A 26,725-nucleotide genomic window follows, 5' to 3' on the forward strand; every position below is an offset into this window, starting at 1 on the left:
ACCTGCCATATTTACTGTTCTTTCTACACATTGGGATGGTTTTCTCCTGTAACCTCAATAAGGATTCTTTAAAATACAGCCAGCTCTCCTGGACTCCTTTGCCCCTCATGTTATTCTCCCAGGGGATCCTGCCCATCAGTTCCCTGAGGGAGTCAAAGTCTGCTTTTCTGAAGTCCAGGGTCCGTATTCTGCTGCTCTCCTTTCTTCCTTGTGTCAGGATCCTGAACTCGACCATCTCATGGTCACTGGCTCCCGGGTTCCCATCCACTTTTGCTTCCCCTACTAATTCTTCCCGGTTTGTGAGCAGCAGGTCTAGAAGAGCTCTGCCCCTAGTTAGTTCCTCCAGCACTTGCACCAGGAAATTGTCCCCTACACTTTCCAAAAATGTCCTGGATTGTCTGTGCACTGCTGTATTGCTCTCCCAGCAGATATCAGGGTGATTAAAGTCTCCCATGAGAACCAGGGCCTGCGATCTAGTAACTTCTGCTACTTGCTGGAAGAAAGCCTTACATGATGCTGGCCCTTGGTTCAAAGAATATTGACTCAGAGGGAAACCACCTAATGTTATCACCACTTCCTACAGTACCCTGGGCTTTTTTTTGGAGGGAGGGGGCGGTGTCTCTCATTAAAGTACTTTTCAAGGACAAGCCATCTTGGGTAATGACAAGAATATAACCTGTAGCAGTGTGGCCAGGCTACATTGGTAGCCTCAGCGAACACAGACACACAAAGATGCAACTTCATCTGTGTTTGGGAAGGAGTGTTAGACATTCTGATGGGTCTGATTTTTCAGATGTTCTCAGCACTTCCATTTCCCCTTGACTTAATTGGAATTGTGTGACAGCAGCATTTCTGAAAGCCAGTCCCTAAATTGTTGAACTGTGAGGGAGATTTTATAAGGGTGAATAACTGAGCCATGTGCTGTTCACTGTGCTAAGAGCAGAGTTTGTCCATGAAACACAGCTTTTGCTGTAATTACAGCTACACCTAAATAGTAAATATTAATTCTAGCAAACAGATGCATTTGCTAATACCAAATATCTCTACAACATGCGTGCATAAATCCAGCCTGTACAGTGCTGACTCACCTGGAGCCTTATCTTGCCCCCAGTGAAGTTTAATGGCAAATGTCCTATTGACTTCAATGGGTGCAGGATCAGGACATACATGAAGAGGGCTGCCAATATGGTTCAGGCTAGATCTGGATCGAGTCCCTAACTGCATGTTGTCACTCAAAGTATACAAGATGTTGATATTAAAGGTAAACAATACATATTGCAACAGATTATCCCTGTCTTGCATAGGTAGGCAGGATGTAGAGTGAATACAAAGAATATTTCCCTGTAGAGTTCCAGCAAAGGAAAAGGACTGGTAGCTCTAGAAGGTTGGCTGTCTTTGTGTGCTCCATTGGACATTCATGGCCCCAGAAAAGGGGGATGAGTCAGAGAAGGTGGGGCCAGGGGGAAGATGGTATAGTTTATGCAGCCTCCCCCCCCCACACACACAGTGCACTGGGAGTGGATAATACCTTCCACCTTTCCTGAGCTTCCCTGGATGCATTGGAGTTCTTTCTTGCCCCCTACTCAGAGTTGAGGCTAAAAAGCCCAATCTAGCTAATAAATCACTTACATGTGATAATGTTTGAGAGTTCAGAATTTACATGCTTGTTTGTGACATAGGGAATTATTGTCCCTGTTCCCATTTCTGTGAATTAAGTGTGTCACCCTTTTGCCAGGTGGAGCCAGCAGCAACAAGGGCCGGTTTCAGTATCGAGGGGTTCCTTTTCAACAATACAACACAAAACTGGCTCAAGCCCCCACCCAGTGACCTGGGACAATTACACACCACCCCCCTCTAAGAGGCAATACTTCCCCTCTCGCGAGCACAGAGTCTGAGTGTAGCAAAAACTTTTAATACAAGGAGGGAACTAACTCAGCATTAATTTGGGAAAACACCGCAACTAGGGCTCATAAACACAAACCATGAGCAAAAGACCCACCCCCAAGTAATTTGGGCAGTGTCCTTTTCCCCTCAGGGTCTTAAATCCAGCAACCCAAAAGTCCCTTTAACGTGCCCATCCCTTCTCTGTACCCCACTCACAGTTGCTGTCCTTGGCCAGTTCAGCCCCAGAGTTCAGAGGTTCATCCGCAAAATTCACCTTCCACCCTGTGTGGAAGGCGGGGGGGGGGGGGGGTAAGGAGGCACCTTACATGCTGCACTGCTCAGGCACTCACTCGTCACCCCAATGGCCAATTGCCATATGTGATAAATGAAGGGGGGGGGTTCTTTTTATGGACACCCAGCCAACCAGCAGCTATAAAATCCCTCTTAGTAGCAGTTCTTTAATTGCTCTACCTGTAAAGGGTTAAAAAGTCTCACTGCTATGCATAGGTAAAAGGAAGTGAGTGGGCACCTGGCCAAAAGAGCCAATGGAAAGGCTAGAACTTTAAAAAATTGAAACAAGACTCCTTTTGTCGGTCTGTCTGTCTGTTCTCAGGGAGAGGCAGACAGGGAGCAGTTATGCTGGGAGAAGCTTGGGCCAGGTATGAAAAATCCTCAGTACCATACCTAGAAACTACTTATTTGAAACCCCAGATATGTAAGTAAATCAGGGAATGTCTAGAAAGATGCGATTAGGTTTATTCCTTTTATTTCTTTATGGCTTGTGGATTCCTCTGTGCTAACCCCAGGTGCTTTTATTTTGCTTGTAACCTTTAAGCTGGACCTCAAAGGAGCTAGTCTTGATGCTTGGTCCTTGTAGTTGTTTTTTTTTAAATCTAGCAAAAGCCTAAGTTCCCAGATGTATTTTCTTCTTTTTTTATTAATAAAATTTACCTTTTTAAAGAACAGAATTGGATTTTTGGGTCTGAAAAGGTTTGTGCACATGTTGTTTAATTAGCTGGTGGCAACAGCTAATTCCCTTCCCCCTCCCCCCCTTTTTCAGCTCTTCCCCAGACGGGGGTGGGAGAACGGAGGGCTTGAGAGACCCCGCAGGAAGGAATTCCCAAGTGAGCCTTCCTGGGTTCTCAAATGGGTTTTGCACTTGGGTGGTGGCAGCATCTACCAATCTAAGGTCAGAGAAAAGCTGTAACCTTGGGAGTTTAATACAAGCCTGGAGTGGCAAGTATTAATTTTTAGAGTCCTTGTGGGTCCCCAGTTTTGAAATGTCAGAGTGGGGAATCAGCCTTGACACCATGCCTCTGCGGGGCTCTGCTGGCCGCTTGCCACACTTCTCCACCAGCCGCCCTGCTAGCCACTTGCCACACCTCTTTACCAGCCTACCAAGGTCTTCAGCCTCCCCCCCCCAGCTCTCAGTGATTTCAGCCTCACTGCTGATGCATACTGGGCAGTTTCTTGCAATAGAGACACTGTCCCACAGTAGGTCTAATACTTAGACCTAGGTATCAGTGATTTCAGTTCTGCAGCATGTAACAAAACTCTCAATTGAGTCTAAATTAGATCTTTTATTATACTATGGAGAGAAAAAGAGTCAAATGGTGTCTAAGGCCCACTCCACCAGGTACAAGTACCTGACCCCTCTCTCAACTCATTGGTCTTTGGAACTCATAACCCCTGCCTAGCAAGAGCTGTTCAGTTGAGGGTGAGTCCCGCCTTGGGGTATGCCAGGTACAGTTCTGCTGTCCTCAGTTCAAATAACAAGGATAGCAACTCGTTATTACTCCTGCCCCAATAACAAGGAGATTGGGGATCCAACACCAGCCACAAGAGATCATTTGGGCAAGCACTCTCATCATGCTGAGCACCTAGGCAGGGTGGGTGTGTCCATGCAAACGAGATCAGCCTCTGAAGTCTTTTCCACTCCTCACCACAAGATGTCAGGAGAGAGCTCATCCAGACTCTGCTTACAAGTGCAATCTGAATGACTGGTAGAAACTGGCAACAGCATGAGAGGCTTAACTTGTTCTAAATTGGTATTTGAGCTCCACTCTGTGGTGTCCAAAACACAATGTTAAGATGCCTTATTTTGAACAAACATGGAACTGTCAAATGGGTCAGAATCATCCTTTCAAATGGTTTCTTTACCATTGTGGGACCCCAGGGGGAGTCTGAGGAAAAAGTGGTTTGTCTAAGATCAGAAGGTTCTTTACCCACTCACTTATGACTAATATTTATATGGCAGTAGCACAAGATATGCCAAACATGTTCTAAATAGTGAGGTAGAAATATTCCCTTTCTCAAAGAATCTTTAGATGTTGCCAACTTAGTGTTTCTTCTTTGAAAAAAATGTGGGTAGTGGATGCATCACCCACTTGTATCATTATTTCTCCCATGCACTGAAGCTTATTGGGCCTGATTCTCTGTCACCCTGCATCTTGTGTAGTCACTTACACCAGTGCACAGTGAGCACACACCAGCTCAGAATAGCAGTATTTTTATGTCCCTTTTGTATTCACTGTGCACTGGCATAAGTGACTTTTCGAGATCGGGGCAAAAAGAACCTAGAAATGAGTCCACGATTTCCTTCAGTAACAAGGTGTAAATTGGTGTAAATTTTTGTGAAATCTCAGCACCACACACAAACCCCTCAGATATTGATGTTTCACATTAGCCCTATTTCAAACCACTATTCACTGGTGAAAGCTAGTGTGTGTGTGGGGGGAGGGATAGTAATTTATAATAAACAAACAAACTCACAAAATTGTTCATGCAGCTTTTAGTCTCATTCTCCCTGAGCATCAGGATCTAGTATCCCCATCCCATGTCTGTGCCCTCTTCCCCCACCTCCATCTCTCCCCCATTTCAGGTTTCACAGATTATCTAAGAACTAGGGCATTAAAACCATGCTAAGGTTGTATGGCCAGTTCGATGAGGTTGATTTGTTTGATTCTTGGTGGAGTTTTTGTTCTTTTTTTCAATATGTTACTTTGCTAAAGTTTAAAAGGTTCTAAAATAAAAAAGCCCCAAATTGAAAACCTATCTGGCCTCTTATTCCTGTTGAAGGCACATTATATTCATTAGAAACAAATAGTTTCCTTCTTTGTGAAACCTATAGTATGTGTGTTCATCCCATTATGTCAGATTCTAAAACTGTGTGGTGGGAAAGTTATTCTTTTGACCCAGCCTGGCAGACAGATCAGTTGGGTCACATTAGTGCTTACTCAGCAGTATTAAAGGTAGTGTCTCTAAAGCAAATGAGAGACAGGGAGGAAGAAAGGAAGTCCTGTAGGGAGAAACCCTAGGAACAGCTAAACTAGTTTTGTGTGTGGTGGTGTTATTCTGACTAAAGAAAAAGCCCAGGATTAGGCTGTAAGTTTTGGACAATAATACATGGTGTGTGTGTGTGTCTGTGCACACATGTACATGCTATGGTGACTGTGGGATGGAGACCCTACTAATGTGTATATACTTTTAAAAGCAAACAGAATTAAAGCAAGGGCCTGTCATAAGTTATTGGCTTTATCATTGTCTGGCCATTGCAGGGCTATTTTCACAAAATTCTTCTCTTTATTACAGTATGTCTATTATATTTTTGTTCCCTTGGACCTTCCATGTCAAGACCCATTAATCATAGAACGATCATTAAAAATCAGTCATTAGGCTTTGAGATCATAGGGAGACCTCAACAACCTGAGTTATAAATCTTAACCATGGAGTCTAGCACTTGTGAAAAATTGGTTTATGTGAAACAGATTGTTTCTAAATTAATTCTGCTTCATGACAGCTAAAAGAACCAACAAAAGCCAATAACAAATAAATGGTACATAAATACCACTCAAGAAACAGACCTTGCTGTAAGTGAATCAAATTAGCAGATGAACAATTAAGGGGTAATGCTAATGGTTTGTGATTTAATACTATGCTAATAGTCTCCTTAGGAGAGAGAAATGCTAAGGCTGAAACTGCCAATACTAGGCTTGATATTGTAATTCAAGCCTCTTAATTATGCCCCAGAGTGCTCAGTCCCTACAGTGCTCAGAGGAGTTGAAGGCAATATAAGACACTATTCTGATTGCTGGAAAATTTTGGTACATTTAGTTCGGCTCAGGTTTCAAGCAAGAATTTTGAGTGTGAAAGGGGGAAGTGGGCTTAAATGTGTCAGAAGCTCTTGGAAACAGGCACAGCTCTGTGAGTTCACCTTCTTTGTTTTCTCTGAATTAGTTCACACATTTCTAATTATTACGTATTTTAATCTCCATCAGGCTAAATCCTTCTATAGTCATTATTAAAGGTGCAGATACCTGTTCTTGCAAGGTGCTGAGTGACTCCTGGGAAGTGCTGAGAGTCTTCTTGAAGTCAAGTATCAGAGGGGTAGCCGTGTTAGTCTGAATCTGTAAAAAGCAACAGAGGGTCCTGTGGCACCTTTAAGACTAACAGAAGTATTGGGAGCATAAGCTTGAAGAAGTGAGGTTCTTACCCACAAAAGCTTATGCTCCCAATACTTCTGTTAGTCTTAAAGGTGCCACAGGACCCTCTGTTGCTTCTTGAAGTCAGTAGCAATTGAGAGCTTTTGGGTTTGGTGTTTGTTTATCTCAAACTTCAGTACAGAAGCAGAAATCTCCTTTTTCAGCTTTTCTAGATTCATTACTTATGATCAACTCTTTACAGCTCAATGCAGCATATAGGTATGAAACAAATAGGTAGGATCTCCTGCTGAGCAAGTTGTCGATACCTCACTTTCTGTCCATGTTAGACAAAAGCAGGATGGCTTTTATCACACAGAAAGCTTGCAATAAACGTGCCGCCATTGTTTAGGAATTAGTAGTGTCATCCATTCTAAACATTCACTTATTAAGACTGAAGTACAGAAATACAGATCTTCAATAAAGAGCAATGTTCAGTGTGTCCTCTTTGTATCTGACAAACTGCAAGGACTTTAAAATTGAAATAATGAAATGCCCAATTGCACTAGGGTTAGAAAAAGTGCAGTGCACCAACTCTATTGTATCTTTTTCATTGGTGTGTTTTGAGGCTTAATTAATTATTATTTGTAAAGCATTTTTATATCCTTTGATGGAAGAAAGGTCTGATTGAAACATAAAGCAATTTTGTTAGTATATTGCCTTCATTAATTTTAGAGATTCAGTAATGAGCTACGTGGTAGGTTTTGTGCTACTGCTGTGTATATGTTATATATACGTTATGATGATTGCAGGAGCAAATTCTGCTCTCAAATACATGCATACTTCTTCCATTGGTATCGGTGGAAATTACACATGCATAGCCAAAGGCACAGTATAAAATTTCTACCTTGAAAATTTATTCAGAGCTCATCTTTCAAAATTCGGATTTTTTTCAAGTAGTATCACTTTGTTAGATTTAACATACTCTAAACAAACTCTTCTACTGTTTGTATTGTTTTCATATATAGAGAATGCAAAATCATATAGTGATTTCTGGAATGAAAATAAAATAATGTTTGATTCACATTCATGCCATAACCCCCATGCCAATAAAGCTCTGTGTGTCACAATATTTCTAGGCATCACAAATGGTAAAAGAAGACAAAAATGAAAACAAAGAAGAAAACCACCCCAAAAAGACAGTTCTGTGAAATTGAAAAATATCTTAATACATGGACCTTTCAGGTATATTTAGGAAGATGCCTGAGGATTTCCACCTTTACTGAATGTCATTTGGTTCATGTTTGATTATTTTTTAATTAGTTCCTGGAATCTCCGAGTGCTTTAGGCTAAGCTCTTTCATCTACTGTCAACAAAAGAGAGAACACATTTCAAATGCTTCCATCTTGATTATATCTTTGCTTTTACATAATTGAAGGCAATATATAGTATAAGCACTGCCTTAACATTTGAAACAAATTAGTAAAAATAGGATAAAAACATGGAAAGTGAGTGTATGTTTGGATTTTTTAAATGTATATTTACATTTATTCCTCTTTATTAATGATGTCATTCATTATGTCAACTATACCCAGAAGAATGGAGAAACTCAGTCAATTTCTAAAGTGTTAAGAGTGCATGGATCTCCCACTGAAGTCAATAGGAGTTTTAGGTGCTCAGATTGTGTCAGGATTTGTCTCCAATTGAAGATTTGTAAATGGTAGGATTTAATAATACTTCTGATTAATTTTTAGGAATCAGTGAATGGATTAGCATTTATCTCTTGAATTTGCAACATTATTCAGAGTCATATGGGATGTGACTCTTATTTGTTTTATGGTAGCACTTACAGACCCCAACCAAGATCTGTACAAATGTAGTCAGAAACACTTTATGCGTCAACCTTATCATGTAAATAGACAAGACAGACAGAATAGGAGAAAGAAGGTGTTAGTTTCCCATCTGCAAAATGGATATACTAAGTCACAGAGGGAGTGAGTGACTTGCCCAGGGTCACACAAGCAAGTGTATGACAGGACTGGGAAGTGAGCCTTGTTTCTCAAGTCCCAATGCATGTGACCACAAGGTTAACCTTTTTCTCGTAAGCTTTTCTGTAGCAGCTCTCATTAATCTCTATTTTAACAGAATGCCAGTATATGATATTTTCATGAATATCCTTTTGGGGTAGTTTCACCCCGTGTGTGTGTGTGTGTGTGTGTGTGTATCCACTTAGTGAGGAATGGACCAAGAGACGCGGGGAGAGGACTGACTGCACCAAAACACCATTTGTATGTCTGAGAGGTGATTAGATACATGATTATGTTAGGGATGGGAAAACTTGTTTAGGCAAAGTAAGATCTAGGGCTTTGCCCATTGCCCAACCAGAACCCAGATCTTTGTTCAGGTTTACATAATTTCATCAGAGTCTTCCCCAGATCCAATCACTCCTCACGTGCAATCTTCCTTATGGATTCTGCTCCCCCTCACTTCTCTAAAAGCTGTCACCATTCCTAACTTTGTTTTGCCTTTCTTCTACTGCGCTCACCCTTGCATGTGTTTAGATGTTATGCAAGGATGTCTGTCTCCTTGCTGGACTTAATACTCTAGATCTTCTCAGTCATTTGTTCCTCAGAATGAAGAGCTTGCCTCTTATGTGAAATCCCAGAATTTGAAAGGTAGTGTTTACCAGAGTAGTCCTTTGGAATAGTAATGAAAAGTGCCATAATGTTATCTTTTTCTAAAGGCAAAATTGGAAATGTTTTAGGGATGATCACTTGTATGGATACACACATACATAAATCTCTAGTGCATCCCTGTAACATTTTGGCAACATATGAGGCCAATAATGGTGTGTGTGTGTGAGATTCAGAAATTTGGAAGATTGTAAAGTATTTGCAGTGGGTTTCTTATTTTTGCCCTAAAACCAATATTTACTGGCAGAACCTCTTCTTTTCCCCAGCTAAATTTTTCAAGCAAATATTGCTACCACCACAAGACTGGAAATTCTGATGATAATTCTGTGTATAATTTTCACTTATATGACAGGTTTAATTAAAATGGTGTTTGTAAATGGTAAAAGTCAATAGTTTAAACACACCTCCCACTGAGGCTACATTACTCTTTCATCTCCTAATTTATAAGCACTAATCAATTTGACTCCTCTGTGTGATCTTAACACCTTTTTTGTTGTTGTGGCAGTAGTTAATTTGGAGAAATTACTGAAAGAACATTTATTATCCCTGATCTTTCAAAAAGAACAATTAAGTGCAAAGTAGTAATTAGTGTTGCTGACTTGAGTTTGCTTTCCTCTTACAGGAAGGAGGTGTTGTTGCTCTCTTTAAGATCTGCCGCCAGGATTGTTTCAGGTGCCTTTATCCCCAGACTCTCAGAACACTGGCATCCATATGCTGTGTGGAGGAAGGGATTCACCAGCTGGAAAAGGTATTGTTATTTCAATGCTCTTTACGGTGATTGTTCAACAAGAACAGTGGAGTCTAATCGTTAATCTCGTCTAATAATTGGTAACTTGGGAATGTGTTTGGATTCAGTTCAGGCTTGTGTTTGATACCCTGCTTGGTGATGAGCTCAATTTTCCCACACTGAGCACATCTTCGATGTTTACACTATTAGTTTCAGCAATAACATTATACCGTTCAATTGTCTGTACAAATGATCTCTCTAAGTAGGGATAATTTCCATAAGGCAAGTAGATGCATTGATGGCTGTGTCAAGAAATTATTGAAGTAATTACCTCTGGACTTGTTAAAGTCTTTGTTTAGAAATCCCAGTGTTCCAAATAACCCAAACCCTTGAAATGTGGAGAGCTTTAAACATGTTTAAGCCCTTTTTTCTGACATCCCTGCAAAGCACCTCTGTAGTAATGAGGCAACGTATAAGGGGTATAATTGCACTAGTATAGAGACAAATATAATAGCTGAATGTTAGGAAGAGGCTTCCACCAATAAGCAATAAGTCATGTAGAAGACCATTTTAACACTGATAGCTGACATGAAAACATTATCCCACAAAATTATTTGGACTGCTTATACTTTAATCCACCATCACCCACAAAAGTACACTTCTATATTTAGGAAAATGAGCACTTCTACCAGTCACTAAATCATGATCTCATCCTTTGTGTTTCATAAAACACTCATCTTCTACAGTTGAATAATGTGCCTCTTCAAGTTAATGATAAATTATTTCACTGCTACTTTACATTGACATGTCTTGTAATTTACTACCCAGAACTCAAGCAAAGTATGACAGCACATCTGCAGCAAAAATTAAGTCTGTAAGCCTAGGTTTAATGAAGATAACTTCTCACATTTTTGTTGAAATAAGTATTAGTTCAGACTGACACAGGAAGAAGTCTCAAGGGTTCACCCATTACATCTGTAATAATTGTGGCAACAAAACTGCTAAAGAGGGGAAACAACCTGTTCAATCTAGTCTAGGCCATTCCCTGGCAAAGTCAGGATGTAGTCCCTTGATACAGGACATACAAAATATTAAGATGACATTACAGAAGTCCAAGAAGAAGCAGTTGTCCTTGTGCCTATATGTCTCTGGGCTGATTGTAATGAGGAGAGGAGGTGGGAAGGACAAGTTTGGACAAAATCAACTCTCTGCTGGGGTTTGACTATTTTTAATTGAGATCTTTACCATTGGATTCACCAATTCATTTGTCAATTGGGCCTTCAATCCCTAAATCCACACCTTCTCAGAATCTATGCCTTGTCCATTAAAGGCCAGAACTGGAGCTGAGAAGTTTTGTTTCCTACATCTGGCTAAACAGAGTTAAGGTTCAAGACAGGAACATTCAATTGTTAGTGATGTAATGTGTGGCAGAGGCAGCTGTCTTTGTTTTTTTTTCCTGAGAAGAAAGAAGGGAGGTGCAGCTGGAAAAGGGGGAAGCTAAAGAAAAGCAAGACAACTAAACAAATGTTTAATGGAGACAAAAGGGAATAAATCTATAATAATGATTAGTTAGGCGGATATGATTTAATGAGGAAACAGAAGAGTTAATTCACGCTGATAGTGGAAAAATGGGACAGCCATGACGAGAGCCTACTTGGGTGATAGTTAATTTGAGTTATATTTGAGAGAGCTTAGGAAATTGGAAATGAAAAAGAAAATGACAGACGATCTCCTATACCAGGGGTTCTCAACGTTTTTATTTCTTTCTGAGGCCCCCCCAGACATGCTATAAAAACTCCATGGCCCACCTGTGCCACAATAACTGGTTTTCTGCATATAAAAGCCAGGGCCGGCATTAAGGGGTAGCAAGCAGGGCAATTGTCCAGGGCCCTATGCCACAGGGGCACTGTGAAGCTAAGTTGCTCAGGCTTCTGCTTCAGCCCCAGGTGGTGGGGCTCAGGGCCTCAGGGTTCAGCCCCATGCAGTGGGACTCCGGCTTTCTGCCCTGGGCCCCAGCAAGTGTAACACTGGTCCTGCTTGGCGGACCACCTGAAACCTGCTCGCGGCCCCCCAGGGGCCCCGGACCCCTAGTTGAGAACCACTGCCCTATACTAACCTTAAAGCAGCCATCTATCACTCTGTCAGCTAGGATTTTGTGGCTGTTGAGGATGTGTTTATGTTTATGGATTTAGTGAACTGTTCCTGAAGGGAGGAATGCTTCACATATCAGAAAGAAGAGGGGGAAATTCAAAACAAAGTCATATTGAACTGAAAAATGGAAACACTTCATTTCAATTTTCAAAAAAAAAAAAAAAAAAAAAAATTCCAGCTGAAACAGTTCAGTGAAACGGACATGATTTTTGCAAAGCATTTTGGTGTTGCCAAATTTGCATTTTTTCCATGGAAAAAATGTGGCTGAAAAAAGTTGCCCAGCTCTAGTTGGGATTTAACTTGCTGTTCTGTGCCTCATCATCAGACCATAGGAAGGAGGGCATTTAACACCAGAAGGAGAGCATTAGAACTTCAGTTTTAATGAATTTTCTGCATTAAAAGTACAGTATCAAAGTGTGCTGAAGATGCATTGTATCCAAAACAATTTAGATTGGATAAATTCAAGACAAAATAACATTATTTGACAATTAGTCTTCAAAGCCATTAATGCTTGTAAAGAACCACCTAATGGAATATTTAGTGGGGAACTGAGCTAACAGGGAGTGGTTTACTCATGGAAACAATTATAGGGCTTAGTGACTGGAGACATTAGAAATATTTTCTTTTATTTCTCCAATTTCATGCAATCTCACAAATTCAGTGGTAGAATAAGAGTGTCTGGGCTGATGTAAATGCTATTAAAGTAGGGAAACCACCAAGACAGTGTGGTGGTGTTTACAGGAGCAATGGGAGTACACTTTAGTCTGATGGTTGTCATGGATTTTAAAATATTTGAACACTAAAGTAGCATGATTACATTATAAAAAAATTCTAATATGAATGAAGCTATAATGAAATTTCTAGTATTTACAGTAAAGCAAGTGTTCTGTTTTGTGCCTGCAAATGTTATAAGGACAAAATTAAGACTGACTGTAAAGATACAGTATATGTAGTATAGTTGTGGCTATGTCAGACCCGGGATATTAGAGACAAGGTGAGTAAGGTAATTTTTTTTTTTTTTTTTTTTTGGACCAACTTCTGTTGGTGCGAGAGACAAGCTTTCAAACCACAAAGAGCTCTTCAGGTCTGGAAAAGGTTCTCTTTACTGGAGCATCACCCCATTAATGGGCCACTCTACCTTGAATGGTCTCCTAGAATATGCGCTAACTGCTTAATGGTAAACAATCTGTTCCACCTTGCATTTAGATGTGAAGCTTGGAGTATCTTTCCCAGACCTGAAGAGTTCTGTGTTGCCCAAAAGCTTCTCTCCCCACCAGAAGTTGGTGCAGTAAAAGATATTACCTCACTCACTTTGGCTATGTCTACACTACGAACCTTACAGCGGCACAGCTGTACTGCTGCAGCTGCCTCGATGTAAGGTCTCCCATGTAGCTGCTCTATGCCAGCGGGAGAGCTCTCCCGCTGGCATAATTAAACCACCCCCAACGAGCAGTGGGAGGGAGTCTCCATGCACATAGCGCTGTCCACGCTGGCACTTTTGTTGGTGAAACTGATGTCGCTCGGGAGGTGGGTTTTTTTTTTCACGCTTCTGACCGATGATAAGTTTTGCTGACAAAAGTGCTAGTGTAGACAAAGCCTTTGTCTCTGTAGAGAAATATGGAATTCAACTTTTCTAAGTCCACACACTCTCGGGGGAGGGGGCAGGGCTTAAGTGATAATTTGGATGCTTAGATGCTTTTCCTGGCTCTACAAACCTAATCCAAGTTAGAACATGAATTTAAAATCTAAACGTGTTGAACAATGCCTATTTCTTAAAAAGGGGAACATTTCCTCCAGCATTTTGTTTTTGAAGAATAGTTCTTCTGACCAGTCTTGTATCCTGCCACATATACATGCACTCACCCTATCACAGTTTAGAACTGCTTTGTAAAAGCTTGCTCTCCCATAAGATGAGGTAAGTAATTAATTTTTTTACAGTGGCTTTTTTGTCATCATAAAGGTGAGCAGGTAAATGTCTTTTTCCTGAGCCAGTTTAAGCCACATTTGCTGTGTAATGGTTCAGTTCTCTTGTAGATTAAGTCAGCTGACCAGAGATAAAACATTGCAGCATAAGTCAGTTCTGAAGTGATCTGGGGTAATTATCACTTTGCTTGAAGTACAGTAAAGATATTTGAAAATGTACTCTTGGTTAATTGTACAGACTTGAACTAGACCACTCTGGGAATCTGTCAATATTAAATTGTTCAAGCTTTTCAAGTAGAAGCCATGTATTGTGGTAAGACTATTATGGAAGCCACCTGGATTTTGTGATTGAGGAGTTGTGTGTGCATGAACACAGTGCTGTATAACCATTGCATTGTAATCAACAGATAGAACATGGGCTGCTATCACTTTACTAAAAAAAACGACGATGAGGAGTCCTTCTGGCACCTTAGAGAAGTCTTAGAGAAGGTGCCACAAGGACTCCTTGTTGTTTTTGCTGATACAGACTAACATGGCTTCCACTCTGAAACCTATCACTTTACTAGGCACTTTATAATCTTGTGGAATTTCCCCCTAACCTCTAAAGGGAATTATACCTCTAAAAATAGGGGAAATGGAGGGAGATCATAGCCTCAGCTGTCTGTTATGAAAGAACAGCATTTAAGGGCAAACCCAACCCCCTGCTCCCTCTTCTGTGGATGCAGAGGTCCCCTTAGCAGCAGAAATGTTACAGGGTAAAGGGTTCGGGGACTGTCCAGGGGTGTGTGTACCCTCATGTGACATGGAGCCCAATTCCAAGGGGCCTGCTTGTGCAGCAGTATACACGATGCGTGTAAGGACATAGAACAGGCAATCTATGGAAGATGGGGACAAAGGGTTAAACTAACCTTGGTCAATGTTCTGTAAGAGGAACTGTTTGTGAATACAGCCTTACCTCTTCTTTTATATTTGACGCAGATGTCTAATGACAAACCCCTAGGAAGTGGGAGGAGAGTTTTGGACATGACCATATTGTACATGTGATGTGTCGGGAACAGTATGAATACCTGGATCACTCATAGTGTCCTTTTAAAATTCAGAGGACAATGATGTGCTTTCTTCAGTTAGGTTCCTCCATAAGGAGGATTATCTAAGGGAAAGAACGGTGCAGAATTAAAATGTTTGTGTTGTGTAATGACATGCAAAAATGTATGATGTTTGGTTTCCTTCCCTTTCACAACTCAAAGTTTGCTTTACACAAAGTGTGGTTAAAATGGGCGTTTTCACAATTAACATGTGGAAAAAAATGTATTTCTACATGTTTTCATTGTGAAGCTATCTTGCTTGGAAAATGAGCCTAGTTTCATTTAAGATATTCATGTAACTTGGAGGATTCTTTGCCTAACTGGGCTATTTAACATCATAATGAAACACTTGAGCCGTGATCTTGCAATGGTTTCCACTCATGCTGCCCCCTGTGCTACATTAATGTCAAAGGGGTTCTGTGTCTGCATAGCTTGTTTGTAAGGATCAGGGTCTAAGGCATGATTCTTTTGTACTTGTACATTTTTACTGCAAAAATGTAACACTTACATCAAGGCTCAATTGTGTGATCCTTACTCAGTCAAAACTCAAAACAAAAGGAAAAGATCTGCAGGATCAGGCCACAAATGGCAAATTATTGCAATATAATATAATATAACTAATACCTATGCTGTGTGAAGCATTAAATAATGCATTTAAAGGCTGCACATCTCTATGGATCTAGAACTGAGGCAACTGCAACAAAAACAAATGATCTTCACAAATATTCATTCAAACAGCTGCCCAAATATTAACATTGACCAGTACATATTTGTTTTAAATATTTAAAATGGCCCATGGAGCCAGACACCTGGAATCTACTCATCAAAAGGGAAGTGATTCCAGAGAGAGGCTGATGACAGCACTTGCTACTTTAATAAAACATTTGCAAAAGGTGGGGGGTGTACGTACAAAGCTTTTTAATATTGTACATTATGTAAAATTGCCCAGTTATGGGCTGTAAATTGCTGTGAGTCCCTCAATGAAAACACATTATTTTCAATGGGAAATTACTGCAAAAAGAGAAGTTTAGGAATTGGAAAACAACTGTGAACTGAATTTTTTTTTTGTGAAACTGAAATAACTTTGCAAAACCCCTGTAAATGTCAGGAAAAATCTTAACAGTTAATAGTATGTAGGGACCCTGCCTTGGAAAGACAGAAGCACATTATAACTTTACACATGGGTAGTAATCTTTGCAGGACTAGAATATTATCCAGCAGGTTAGACAAAATACAAGAGTTTTTAACAATGGTCACTTTATATGGGGGTTGGACTGTGTGAAATGTTTGCTGCAGAACCTGAAACCATGTAACATTTGTACATACGTTTGAGCTAATGAGAGCTGCTTTATTGACTTTGAAACAATTTCAAACTTTGTGGTTTTGACTGAGTGTTGTTTTGAGTTTCAGATTATTAAAGCCAAATATAGGTGGTTTGACCCCAGTGAAGAAAAACATTGCATGAATCCTTGTCAGTTAAACCCCCTGAGTTTTACGTAGTTCTGGTGAGAGGCAGAAATTGGAGATCGACTTTAAAAGCTTGGGTGTGAGGATCTATGTGACTTGCTGTAGAGAATAAACACCCAATGAAGTTGATGGAGGCTGTGCCCAATGCAGTCAATGGCAAAGGACTGGCCCAATAGCGAGTCAATATTTTAGCTTTTCATTCCTTAATTTTCTGTTAATAAGTCTGAGTTTGTCCTCACTAGAACTAATCACGAAAGTCAGAGATTAGATAAAGAATACTCTTGTCACTTATTTCAGTTTAAACATAAAAACTAGCTCCATCTAGAAAGTTGGCAACCCTAGGAAATGATTTTTATCATAAGCGAGCAGTGGCCTGCTACATTGCTACTAGCAATGAGCAAATCTCATACAATTCAAAGGTTTGCTTCAAACCATCTGTAGTTTCAGATGCTTATTCAGACACCTTGGGTCTGTTATATTGGGCTAGAAATCTTATGAGAATGGGCTTTCTTATGAAATTTTTGTTATTCCACTTGGGCAATAAGAACCTTTAAAGTGATATTTCAGCATTTTCATTTTAAGTTTGTATCAGAACGAGAAAAGAGAGAAGTGCCTAAAAGGGATATAACAGCTAAATTACATTTTTTTCAAAACTTTAAAAAAATTATGTTCAAGCGATGGGCAACAATTCAGTTTTATTCCAAGCAGGTCACTCATTTCAAATTAGGAAGAGGGACGGTGAGGTACAGTGTTTTTAAGGGAGATGGCTTTAAAATTAGATATTCATTCATAGAGAAGTAGAGAAGCTTCCAAAATATTCATGAAATACACCCCCATAGCTCGTTGAGAAACAACCCTCTGTTCTATTTCTCATGCATATATAGATGTGGGAATGTTGTAATCGGTCTCAATTTTTCATGGGTCATCTTGACAAATATTTTCACATCATTGTCCATTTTGCAAAGTAGAGGTCAGTGTTCACGCTTAAAAATGGTCTTTTGGTGAAAGAAGAACTTTGGGAAAGTGCATGAATGGGAACATAACTTCTTTAAAGAGAAAAATACTTTCCTCAAGAATGTTTAAAAGACAGAATGCATTAGTTTATGGGCCAAGAGCATATTAGGTTACTGTAGAGAAAGGCGATTTAATCCACACATTCTCTTCATAAACTGATGAATGCCCTATGGCTCAAATGTAATCTCTGATTGTATTTTCTATTTCTAGTTTGCACATTGCCCTTTATTTTGTAGCCAATAGGGCTGACGTGGCATTGGCCCCATTTCCTTAGCTTGGTCAGTTGATAGCCGGGCTTTGTAATAATTTTTCATGAAGTTACGAATAATAATGAGGAGCAGATAAAGACACTTCTGTTCATTTAATCATGAGTGAGGAGAATGACCTCTTCTGTGAAAATGAGACAAGCTCAAACAACTAGTTCACTTACACGTCTAGAGTTTTCCATCTAGAGCTGGTAAATAAATGCCATTGTTTAATTTTATAGATCACCGAGAAGATTGTTGTAGCAACAAAATGGCAGAAGGATGTTAAGCGATAGTTAGGGGGAATAATGTTTCCAAAAGCTGCGTGGTAGCCAGGCAAATCTATTTCAACATCTGAGTTCATGGCACAATTAGATAATGTAAAGTTCTAGACTCGCAGATCTGATTTATTGGAGTGTGCTTCTCAATAAGGCTGTTTTAATTAATTGGCAGTGAAAAATGTGCTGGCTTTGGCAAATTCCATCTTTGTCAAAGCCCCAGCAAGATTCATTAAATCCTATCTAAGAGTGCAGGGATTGCCGTTTTTTTCTTTTGGCTTCATACACGTTATTTGGTGGCTACACTTTTATCTTGTGATTACATGACTATCCATGCATTATTAGTATATGCATCTCCATTCAACAAGTTTTCATGCAAGAGCAATAGGACTGTTTCAGTAACTGCAAAGTTTGTGTTGTATTTAGAGTATGAAGGGAATCCTTTGCTGATGAAGTTGCAATTATAGTGAAATTTGCTTACCGAATCATTTACCACCTTGCTAGCATGGTAAAAGGGATGAAATTTGGCAGTAAATTTGTGTCATCTTTTAATCTGTTCAAACCTAGCACTGGTTATAATTGATGAAAAGTAATCGGATTAATGGGAATACCTTTTTGACCATATCAGGAAAATACAGTGCGTACTTGCCAGCCTTGTTCAGGATACATAGATGTCGAGGGAGGGGAAGAAGTGCCTGTTAGGTTAGGATTGAAGGACTTTGCCAGATCTATGTAGGGAAACCTATAGAGTACCTGCCTGGGCTGGGGCAACTGCTATTATCCCTATTCCATTAAGCAACTAATTTCAATTACAGATTTGTAGAAGAGGGAGAGGGGAGCTAGCATGCATGCCACTAGAGATGATTATGTGGACAGATATGGCAAAATAGGACATTGTAAGACTAACCTAATAAGCTAGTGAACACGTGCCATTATAGGGCATGATTTGTTTTTTGCCATTAGATCACCATTTAGATAAGCTAGGTCCTGATTCTGCAAACACTTGCACATGTCCTTATCTTTGAGCATGTGAATACCTCCATTGAATTCAATAGGACTATTCATGTATCTCAAGTTTTAGACACATGTATAAATGTTTGTAGGATTGGACCTTTGAATTGTAATAAATTTCACAAAGCAAGAAACTCAGATATTCATCATTAACCTTTTTCTCTGTTTTGCAAGACACACGTTGTTCAAGCACAGCATTGGGTGATGGTAGATAGCATGGGTGCTACATTAAGGGTTGTGCAAAAGTTTTGTAAAGAAACCAGGTGAGCTTTATCTGGTTTGGGTTCTGAGAGGTCCAGTAAAGCCTGGTCTACCTTAGATTAGAAAATTGGCATTGTAAGCTCCTGCCATGCTCAACACACCTCATCCTGCAGCAGTGCACAGGTGTTGTGTTTGCTCAGAGCAAGCCTCACTATGGTTCTATCTTGAGTTCAGCCATGTCTACGCTAGCATGGCAATGTAGCTAAAGAGCTGATGTTGTAGCTGCATCATGGCAATTCATCTGTCCAGCAGAGCCTCTGCAGTCCCCTCAGTGACCACTCTACAAGATATAATGTCTTGATTACCTTCTTGTTCTGCACCACTGCAGTTTGTCATTTGTGTATGCACTTTTGATTTATAAGGTGCAAATTAGGCAATCTGAAGATTTTGCTTGTTTAGAAATTGAAAATATATCTTAATACAACAGTAATGCAACTTAAGCTTGTGAAATTCATGCTGTTATATGTTGTAAAATGCTTAACATTGTATACAGTTTGTTCTTTAAAATAAAATTGGAATTGCAACAGTGGATTGCCACTCCCACAAATCTCAGTTTGGGGATCTGTGCTGGGGACAGGCACCCACAATGCATTGTACTTCTAGTTATAGGTTACCCTCAGTTTTTGCAGTCCACTAAATTAGTATTTCATGCTATTTATTAATTTTATATGGTACTAAATACTTCATTTGAAGCATTTCAAATAGCTGTAGATTTATGAATCAAAAGTCAGGATGTTAACAGAATATTGTGGATGGAAAAATAACTTGAAGTCACCAGACAATGTTTGTTATTTAGGGATTTATAGTAATCCATAAAATGATAATCAGGTCTATAAATGATCCATGAAGATCATATAGGAAATCTGATGATTATATGGCTAATGACAGATTAGTATTTCAGTTATGAAAAATCCATCTAGCAAGCAATCTCACTTTTAAAATGAGTGTGTGAGAGAGAAGCATGGTCAGCTTCTAAGCTGAGGGCATAGTTTAATGAAAATCAATGGAGACATTTAAAAAGAATGCAGGAAGAGGGAGATTTAGAGCAGCAAGTCCAAACATTCCCCCTCCCCCGCACACACAGAGGAAAGAAACAAGGAAGAAAAAGCATTGAAAAGACATCTATGAAAAGAACAGCTTAGCTCTCCTGGGTACTTTCTGTCCCTCTATCATCAGGAAACAACATTAGCATATAGCATCTACACTGGCCTGCTGCACACACATGTTAAAGTGTTCATTAGTCAACGGCAACCAGAATGGGTGTGGTGGGAAGGATTGAAAATACTTCCTCATAGAGACAGAGGAATTAAATCTTTCCTCCCCCTTCCCCTACCCTTATCCCTACCCTTACCTTTACCCTCCCAACAGATTCTGTATTGGAGGCAGAGGATAGTCTAAGTGAATAATTTCACTGACATTTACACTTTCTTTCCCTACTAATAGTGCTGTGTATGTGTAAAGTTACTTCAGTGCTTTCCCCCCCTCTCAATTCCAGGGAGTTCTGACTGACTACTCTGAGCCAACTGCTAATTCTTACAATGGGTCTAGAGTTTTTTCAGAATTCACTGCAAAAGAGAAACAACAGCAACCAACGCCTCCTTATCAACCAATCTTTGCCAACTATTGTGATATGCACAAAGTCATATTTCTCAGAGCGGTTGAAGCTAATGTGCAGATGATGTTAGCAGATGCGGGGTCTTGTTTACGTGCACAGCTTAAGGTTGTTCAGTCAGGTTTGCTTGCAGGAAACCACTCAGATGTGGCAATCTGCCTGACGTTCTAAAACTTTCATGTGTGTGGTTTTTTTTAAAGAGCTTCTTCAAGAACATCTCAATGCCAAACTTTTTTTAAATGACATAAAATAACTTTGTTGTTTTTGCAAAGCGAAGCATTTGACAGCAATATTCATAGACCTATCCTGCCATGCATCTCTAGCCTGCCTACCGTTACAGCCCTGTACAACAGCTCTCTGACTGTTCCTTTCCTTCTTAGTATTGTCTTTCTTTAACATTTATTTCCCAGTGAGCCTGCCTCAGATTCCAGCCAGCCTGTCCCTCTGTCATACTTAGAGATAGGTATATTTATACTTTTCAGATGATATTTAGATGTTAGTAACTGAATGGCAAAATCCTCTTCCTGTCCCATCCTGTCAGTAGGAATAGGAACAGGTTTATTAGAGTTGACCTATTGAGCCAGAAGTGGGTCAGTGACCCTGAAAATAAGAGAGGCGGGAATAGCTTTCTGCAAGAAGGAGTGGCCATGCCTGCAAAGGAGGCTCAGGCACTGGGACTCCAGAAGGAGCCAGGCTCATGCTTGGGGGTTTAAGTAGTGGTGGTCTTGGATTTGCTTTTTGGTGATCATCTGGACCTCAGAAAGGGGTGACTTTTTTTTTTTTTTTTTTTTTTTTTTTTTTTTACTACAGTAGGTAGCATCTGTGTGGAGCTGGGTAGAGACTCCACCAGGTTACAACTCTCAGATACAAATACAGATACAATCAATCTCAGATACAATCAACTGGAGTATGATTACTACATTATGGTATAAGACCATGTCTCAGAGGGGAAAATGGCAGGAGGAGGAGATCTCTAGCAGCCCTCCCTTGGCCTAGTGTGAAAGTGCAGTTTGAAAACTTTCTGCCATCCAGCAGGCCATCTTCTAGCTTCAGCCCAGTGAGGAAGGGGTAGAAGAGGTTCCCCCCAGAAGCCTTTCCATGACCTCTGTGAACAGGGAAGGAATCTTCAGCAGTGTAACTGAAAGCAGAATTTCCCATGGATAACTGGTTGCCCATGCATAGGATGGAGCCTGCTCGACTAACTTCAGAGTCTGTGAACACCAGTATCCCGGATGCCCTTACTCCCTAGAGTAGTTTGACACAGCTACTCCCTAAAAACCGGTAACTGGAAAAATAGGCTTAGACCCTTGTTTCCAGGAATTAACAGTCCTCGATTCCCCACTGCCCCCACTTGTGCGAAGACCTTATTTTGTTTAACTCTTGCATCTCTAAGTTACAGAATGCTACTAAGGGGCGTTATACAGGGGCCCTCCTAAAAGTGGCATCATTCCATGATGCCTAATGACTTGTAAGTCTTAGTTTACAGTGGGGGCGGCATTGTAGACCGTACTGCTTCTGAACTGAAATAGATCTTATTTAGTGCTCCCTACATTTCTCAATGGAGTCTCCAATCTGCAAAATTATAGGAGGGGAAAAAAAGAGAAAAGCTTACCACATGAATAAGCAGGTGGGCTGGTGATTTAGTGCTTAAAGGTCTGTGTGGCAGTCTGCCTATTTTTATACAAGGGAAAGAATTTTAAAGTTAAAACAATACCCCTTTGAGGAGTATTTAGGTTATTGTCAAAAGGCAAGTAGATTCTACACTGTGATGGAATAGAAAAGTATCCAGAAAATGTTTACCCTTAAAAGTAGGACTAAAGGCCATATGACTTCAGCCCTGCTGTATAATAGGAGCCAATCTCAGGCTGTTATTTCAGTGCTGGCTGTTAATGGAAGCACTTGTTCATAATACATATGTTGACTTGTGGACCAATTCCCCTTCCAATTCATGACTGCATGAGCCTTCCACCCCCATTCATGTACACCTAATATCCCTGTAGCAATTCCACTAAATAATATGTAAGCAATTGCTCAATCTTGTAGCTGTTTTTAAATGTGATTTTAGCTACTGGGCATAAAAAGGGGGAACCATACATGTGACGTCCACTTTTCCGTGGGTCACTAGTGGCCTGCAGACACAGTTTGAGAACCTCGGACAGAGACATGGAACATGGAGCTCTGTTGCAGGGTCTGAAGAAGAGTGGCTGAATAGTGTTATTGGTTGTTCCTGTCTTTGTTTTCTACTAAAATATTTTTGTCTTCTGTGGGTCAGCCCATAGTAGCACCTCACAAGCCGAGCAGTTTGCCTGGCCTAAGAAAATTATCTGCTTTCTTTTAAATAAATACAGCCTCTTGAGAGTTTCTCAGACTCAGAGATGAGCAGTACTTCAGTGTGTTAGGCTTTCCTGTTGATGCAGGCTTATGCCATCTGGGTATTCAAAGATTGGCAGTGTCCCTCAAAACTAGAATGTCCCAGCTGGTTGTACAGAAACTGGGGATTTGTTCCAGATTCAATACAGCTGATCATCTAGAGGTCAGCCACCATCCATCCCTAGCGCCTTGCTCTGGGTTCTACCACTTCCTATTGCAGAGCTCCTTCTCGGCTTTAAAGGTGTTTTCCACCAGACCTACTATTCGCTTCCCCTCCTCAGTATCACACACCTAATGCTGGCGTAGTTACTTACAATGTCTCCCTTTTTAAAGAAATCTTTGATCAACTATTGCAGCCATAAGAGTCTTATCAAACAGTTTTGATTTGAAGAATGAGATAACTTTGAAGGTCAGTGTCTGTAGGAATTTCTTTGCTATTTAATGCCCCAGTTGATGGGATTTAGACTCCCAAGTGGTTAAATGTTTGAAACTGGGATTTAGGCTCCTAAATCAGTCAGGCATTGCAACACTGAATGTAGCAAAGTCTAAATACCTTTACAAATCTGGGCCTGAGGTGGTTGATGGCCTTCTAGTAGCCAAGGCAATCGTCACATGGGAGGGATGGGTGAGTGACAGAAAAGATGAGCCATTATGAAGGGAGGCTCCTGTACCTTAGCTTCACTGTCTGCAGGAACTAAACCAAATTCTCACTGAAATTAATAGGGTTCTACTGGTGTAATTTAGAGAACAATTTGGCCAAATGACACCAATTGAGAGAGGCAGCTGTAAGATCACCATATAATATAACAGCAATATTCTTCTTCTTCCTGTGTGAATGTGGTATAAGTATAGTGCAAGTTGTTAAGAGCTTCCCTGACACAAAGTGGGAAAAAATAAATCTTGTTGCATGGCTGTCAAAAAAGGATGAGGGAATAGGGAATATAAAAACATCGAAGCAATATGACAAGGAGGACGGATTGCAGGGGGTATCCTATACTTTGGCCAAGATTTTCAAAAGTGACTGGTGATTTTTTTTTATTTTTGGGGGGGGGGGGGTGTCTGCAATTTGAGGCATCTGAATGAAGACTGATATTCATCAAGTGCTTGACACCCACAAGCCATTAAGTCACCTTTATACATTAAATCCAGTCCATAAAAATAATATTTACTTCACATTAAAGTGCAAAGGATTGATGAGAAATGGGCATTGCAGTGCATTGGCATTATAAATGTGCAGCCCTTTCAGTTAGATGCAAAAATTGAGGACTAGACTAGGTGAATGAGTGAATATATTAAAGCCCACTAGGTGGGTTTGTGGCAAGGTTCTAGCCATAATTAAGTAAATTTGGCCCTGCATTAAGTAAACATAATTATCACAGGCTGATTTTAGAAGCAAGGCAGGTTGATCATCCTTGGAGAGTTCAAGAAGGTGGGTTATAAGGGGTAGACAAAGTGAGCATTGATCAAGCCTATGATCAGATGTGGAGCAAGAATCCCATGAAATCATGTGAGCCAAGTCTTCTATCCGACAGGAAGAAATGTTGTGTACAATAGGAAAAGGAGTCTTACTTGTCTTAGCAATTGTTAAGGTTGCTGAACCAACCCTTCACATGCAGCTGCTCCAGGGGAAATTATTCTCACTTTGGATGGGAGTAATTCCTGCCTAAAACAATTGTCTTGTGATATTATAGGGGCATATGAAGTAAATGAGTGATTAGTTTGAAAATTCAAATGGCCAGAAATGCAACTACTTAAATTTTGTATGTCATTTTTGTTAATTGTGGTTTCCTGTAGCATAGCACATACCTTGGATTGTGCAACAGCGTCACCCAGTGGAGACTGAAATTATGACAGTTGCTCAGTTTATAATTACTTTCTCCCCATTTTTTCCCTCAAATGTACTCTGGATTTGTAACTATAGGCCCCAGTTCAGGAAAGCATTCATGTTCAGGGCAGCATTTAAGCACACGTTTAAGTGGTTTCCTGAATCAAGGCTGTAGTGACTCATTTATTAACATACAACTCTTATCTTCCACGTTGCAGAACAGTTTTGCATCTTGACCCAAGTCATATATCTGTTTACCAGAAAGAAACATTTTGGGACTCCATTGCTTTTTAAAAAATTAGATTTGTGTAAACAAAAAAACTCTTCCAAAAGAGTTGAATTTAAACTTAGAGTATCTATTTGATTAAAGTCTATATTTAACAGTAGATCAATCTAACCTCGCTTTGTGTGTAATCTCAATGCAGTTGGAAAGTCTCCATCCTTCTCCCTTAAAGAGGGTTAGATAGCCAAAATAGTTTGTGCTATTGCTCAATACTAATCAATTATCTAGCATAGGCCTTGTCCTGCTCTTGTTGAAATCAATAGAAAAACTCCCATTTCTTTCAATATGAGCAGGTTGAATCTCATTATCCATGAATGTTCAGAAATGCTCTAGGGAGAATCCATCCCTTCCCTGTAGCCCCTTTGTGCCAGTGCAGCTGTAGAGCAGACATAGCTCCTGTAGAGCACCCAGGATGAGAGGTGTATCAGAGCATTCTGGGGTGGGCTGGAGACAGGAAGAGGTATGGTCAGGGCATCTTTACACCCCAGTGATTCCTCACTGCTGTTATATTTTAAAGCAATGAGATAGTGAGGGAGAGTGAGATGAAGCAGTCTTCAAGCTGCTCTGACCTGTATCCTCATCCTAGGGCATATGCAACCAGACTCCCATCTGCTCTGGCACTGGCCTCCGTGCCCAAACAGCAGTGGAGCTGACCCACTGTCTCCAGCTATACCCCAAACCATTTAAAGGCACAGTACACATTTACATTTAAGAGGAGCATTGCTATCCCTTTGTTCTGGCTCTAGCACTGTGTGGCTTTCCTTTTTTGTATTTAGGCACTTAACATCCATTTAAAACTAATTAGCAGGTTCCAAAACCCTCCCTTTTTTTCTGTTTAATTCAAAACTGGTGCCACATCCAATTTAGAAAGAGAAGTATGTAGATACCAGAAAAGACAAACCAATAAACCAAAATTAACCACCATAATTTCAAGAAATACAAAATCTATTGGGTTTGCTAGTGGCTAGACTCTCCCTACCTGTGTCATAATTAATTCTGGCTGACAAATTCCAAACAGTAGAATAGTTCTACAAGATGGAGTCTGAATAAAACAGAACACTGAAATGCTGCCTCTGAGTTTGAAAGCAAGAGTGAACCAGGTCAGTAGTATGTTTTTAATCTAAAAATCAGATTTTAGTTCAGGTTCATAGCATGTAGTATATGAGCTGATGGTGAAACATGGTTAACTTAGCTCATCAACAACTTCTGCTATTCTGAGTTACAGAGGAAATTTCATTTCACTCTGTTAACAGGTTTAGGACTCTTTATTTACTACATTTCATTCTGAGATCCAAATCCCTTTACATTGAGGGGTATGTGGAAATTATTTCACGTGTAAACGTTGCTGACACCAGCAGTGACTAGATACAAGAAAGAGTAATTGCTTTGCAATTGGCAAGGATGTTTGAAAGCGTGGCTGATAAGTTTAGGCAAATTTATGCTTTCTACAGATGCAGCAAATTTTAATATGTGATGGG

General features: G+C 40.1%; 1 protein-coding gene across 1 annotated transcript in view; it reads left to right on the top strand.

The window, feature by feature from the left end:
• Positions 1-26,725, top strand: part of INSC (INSC spindle orientation adaptor protein) — a 150,861-nt gene that overhangs the window by 65,462 nt on the left and 58,674 nt on the right. Inside the window, exon 6 of the mRNA XM_065402628.1 lies at positions 9,618-9,743. Within this exon, the coding sequence (XP_065258700.1) occupies positions 9,618-9,743 (126 nt within the window). The remainder of the gene's footprint in view (positions 1-9,617; positions 9,744-26,725) is intronic.

Source organism: Emys orbicularis, chromosome 4 (genome assembly GCF_028017835.1).
Source record: "Emys orbicularis isolate rEmyOrb1 chromosome 4, rEmyOrb1.hap1, whole genome shotgun sequence".
In the NCBI taxonomy this organism is placed as follows: Eukaryota; Metazoa; Chordata; order Testudines; family Emydidae; genus Emys; species Emys orbicularis.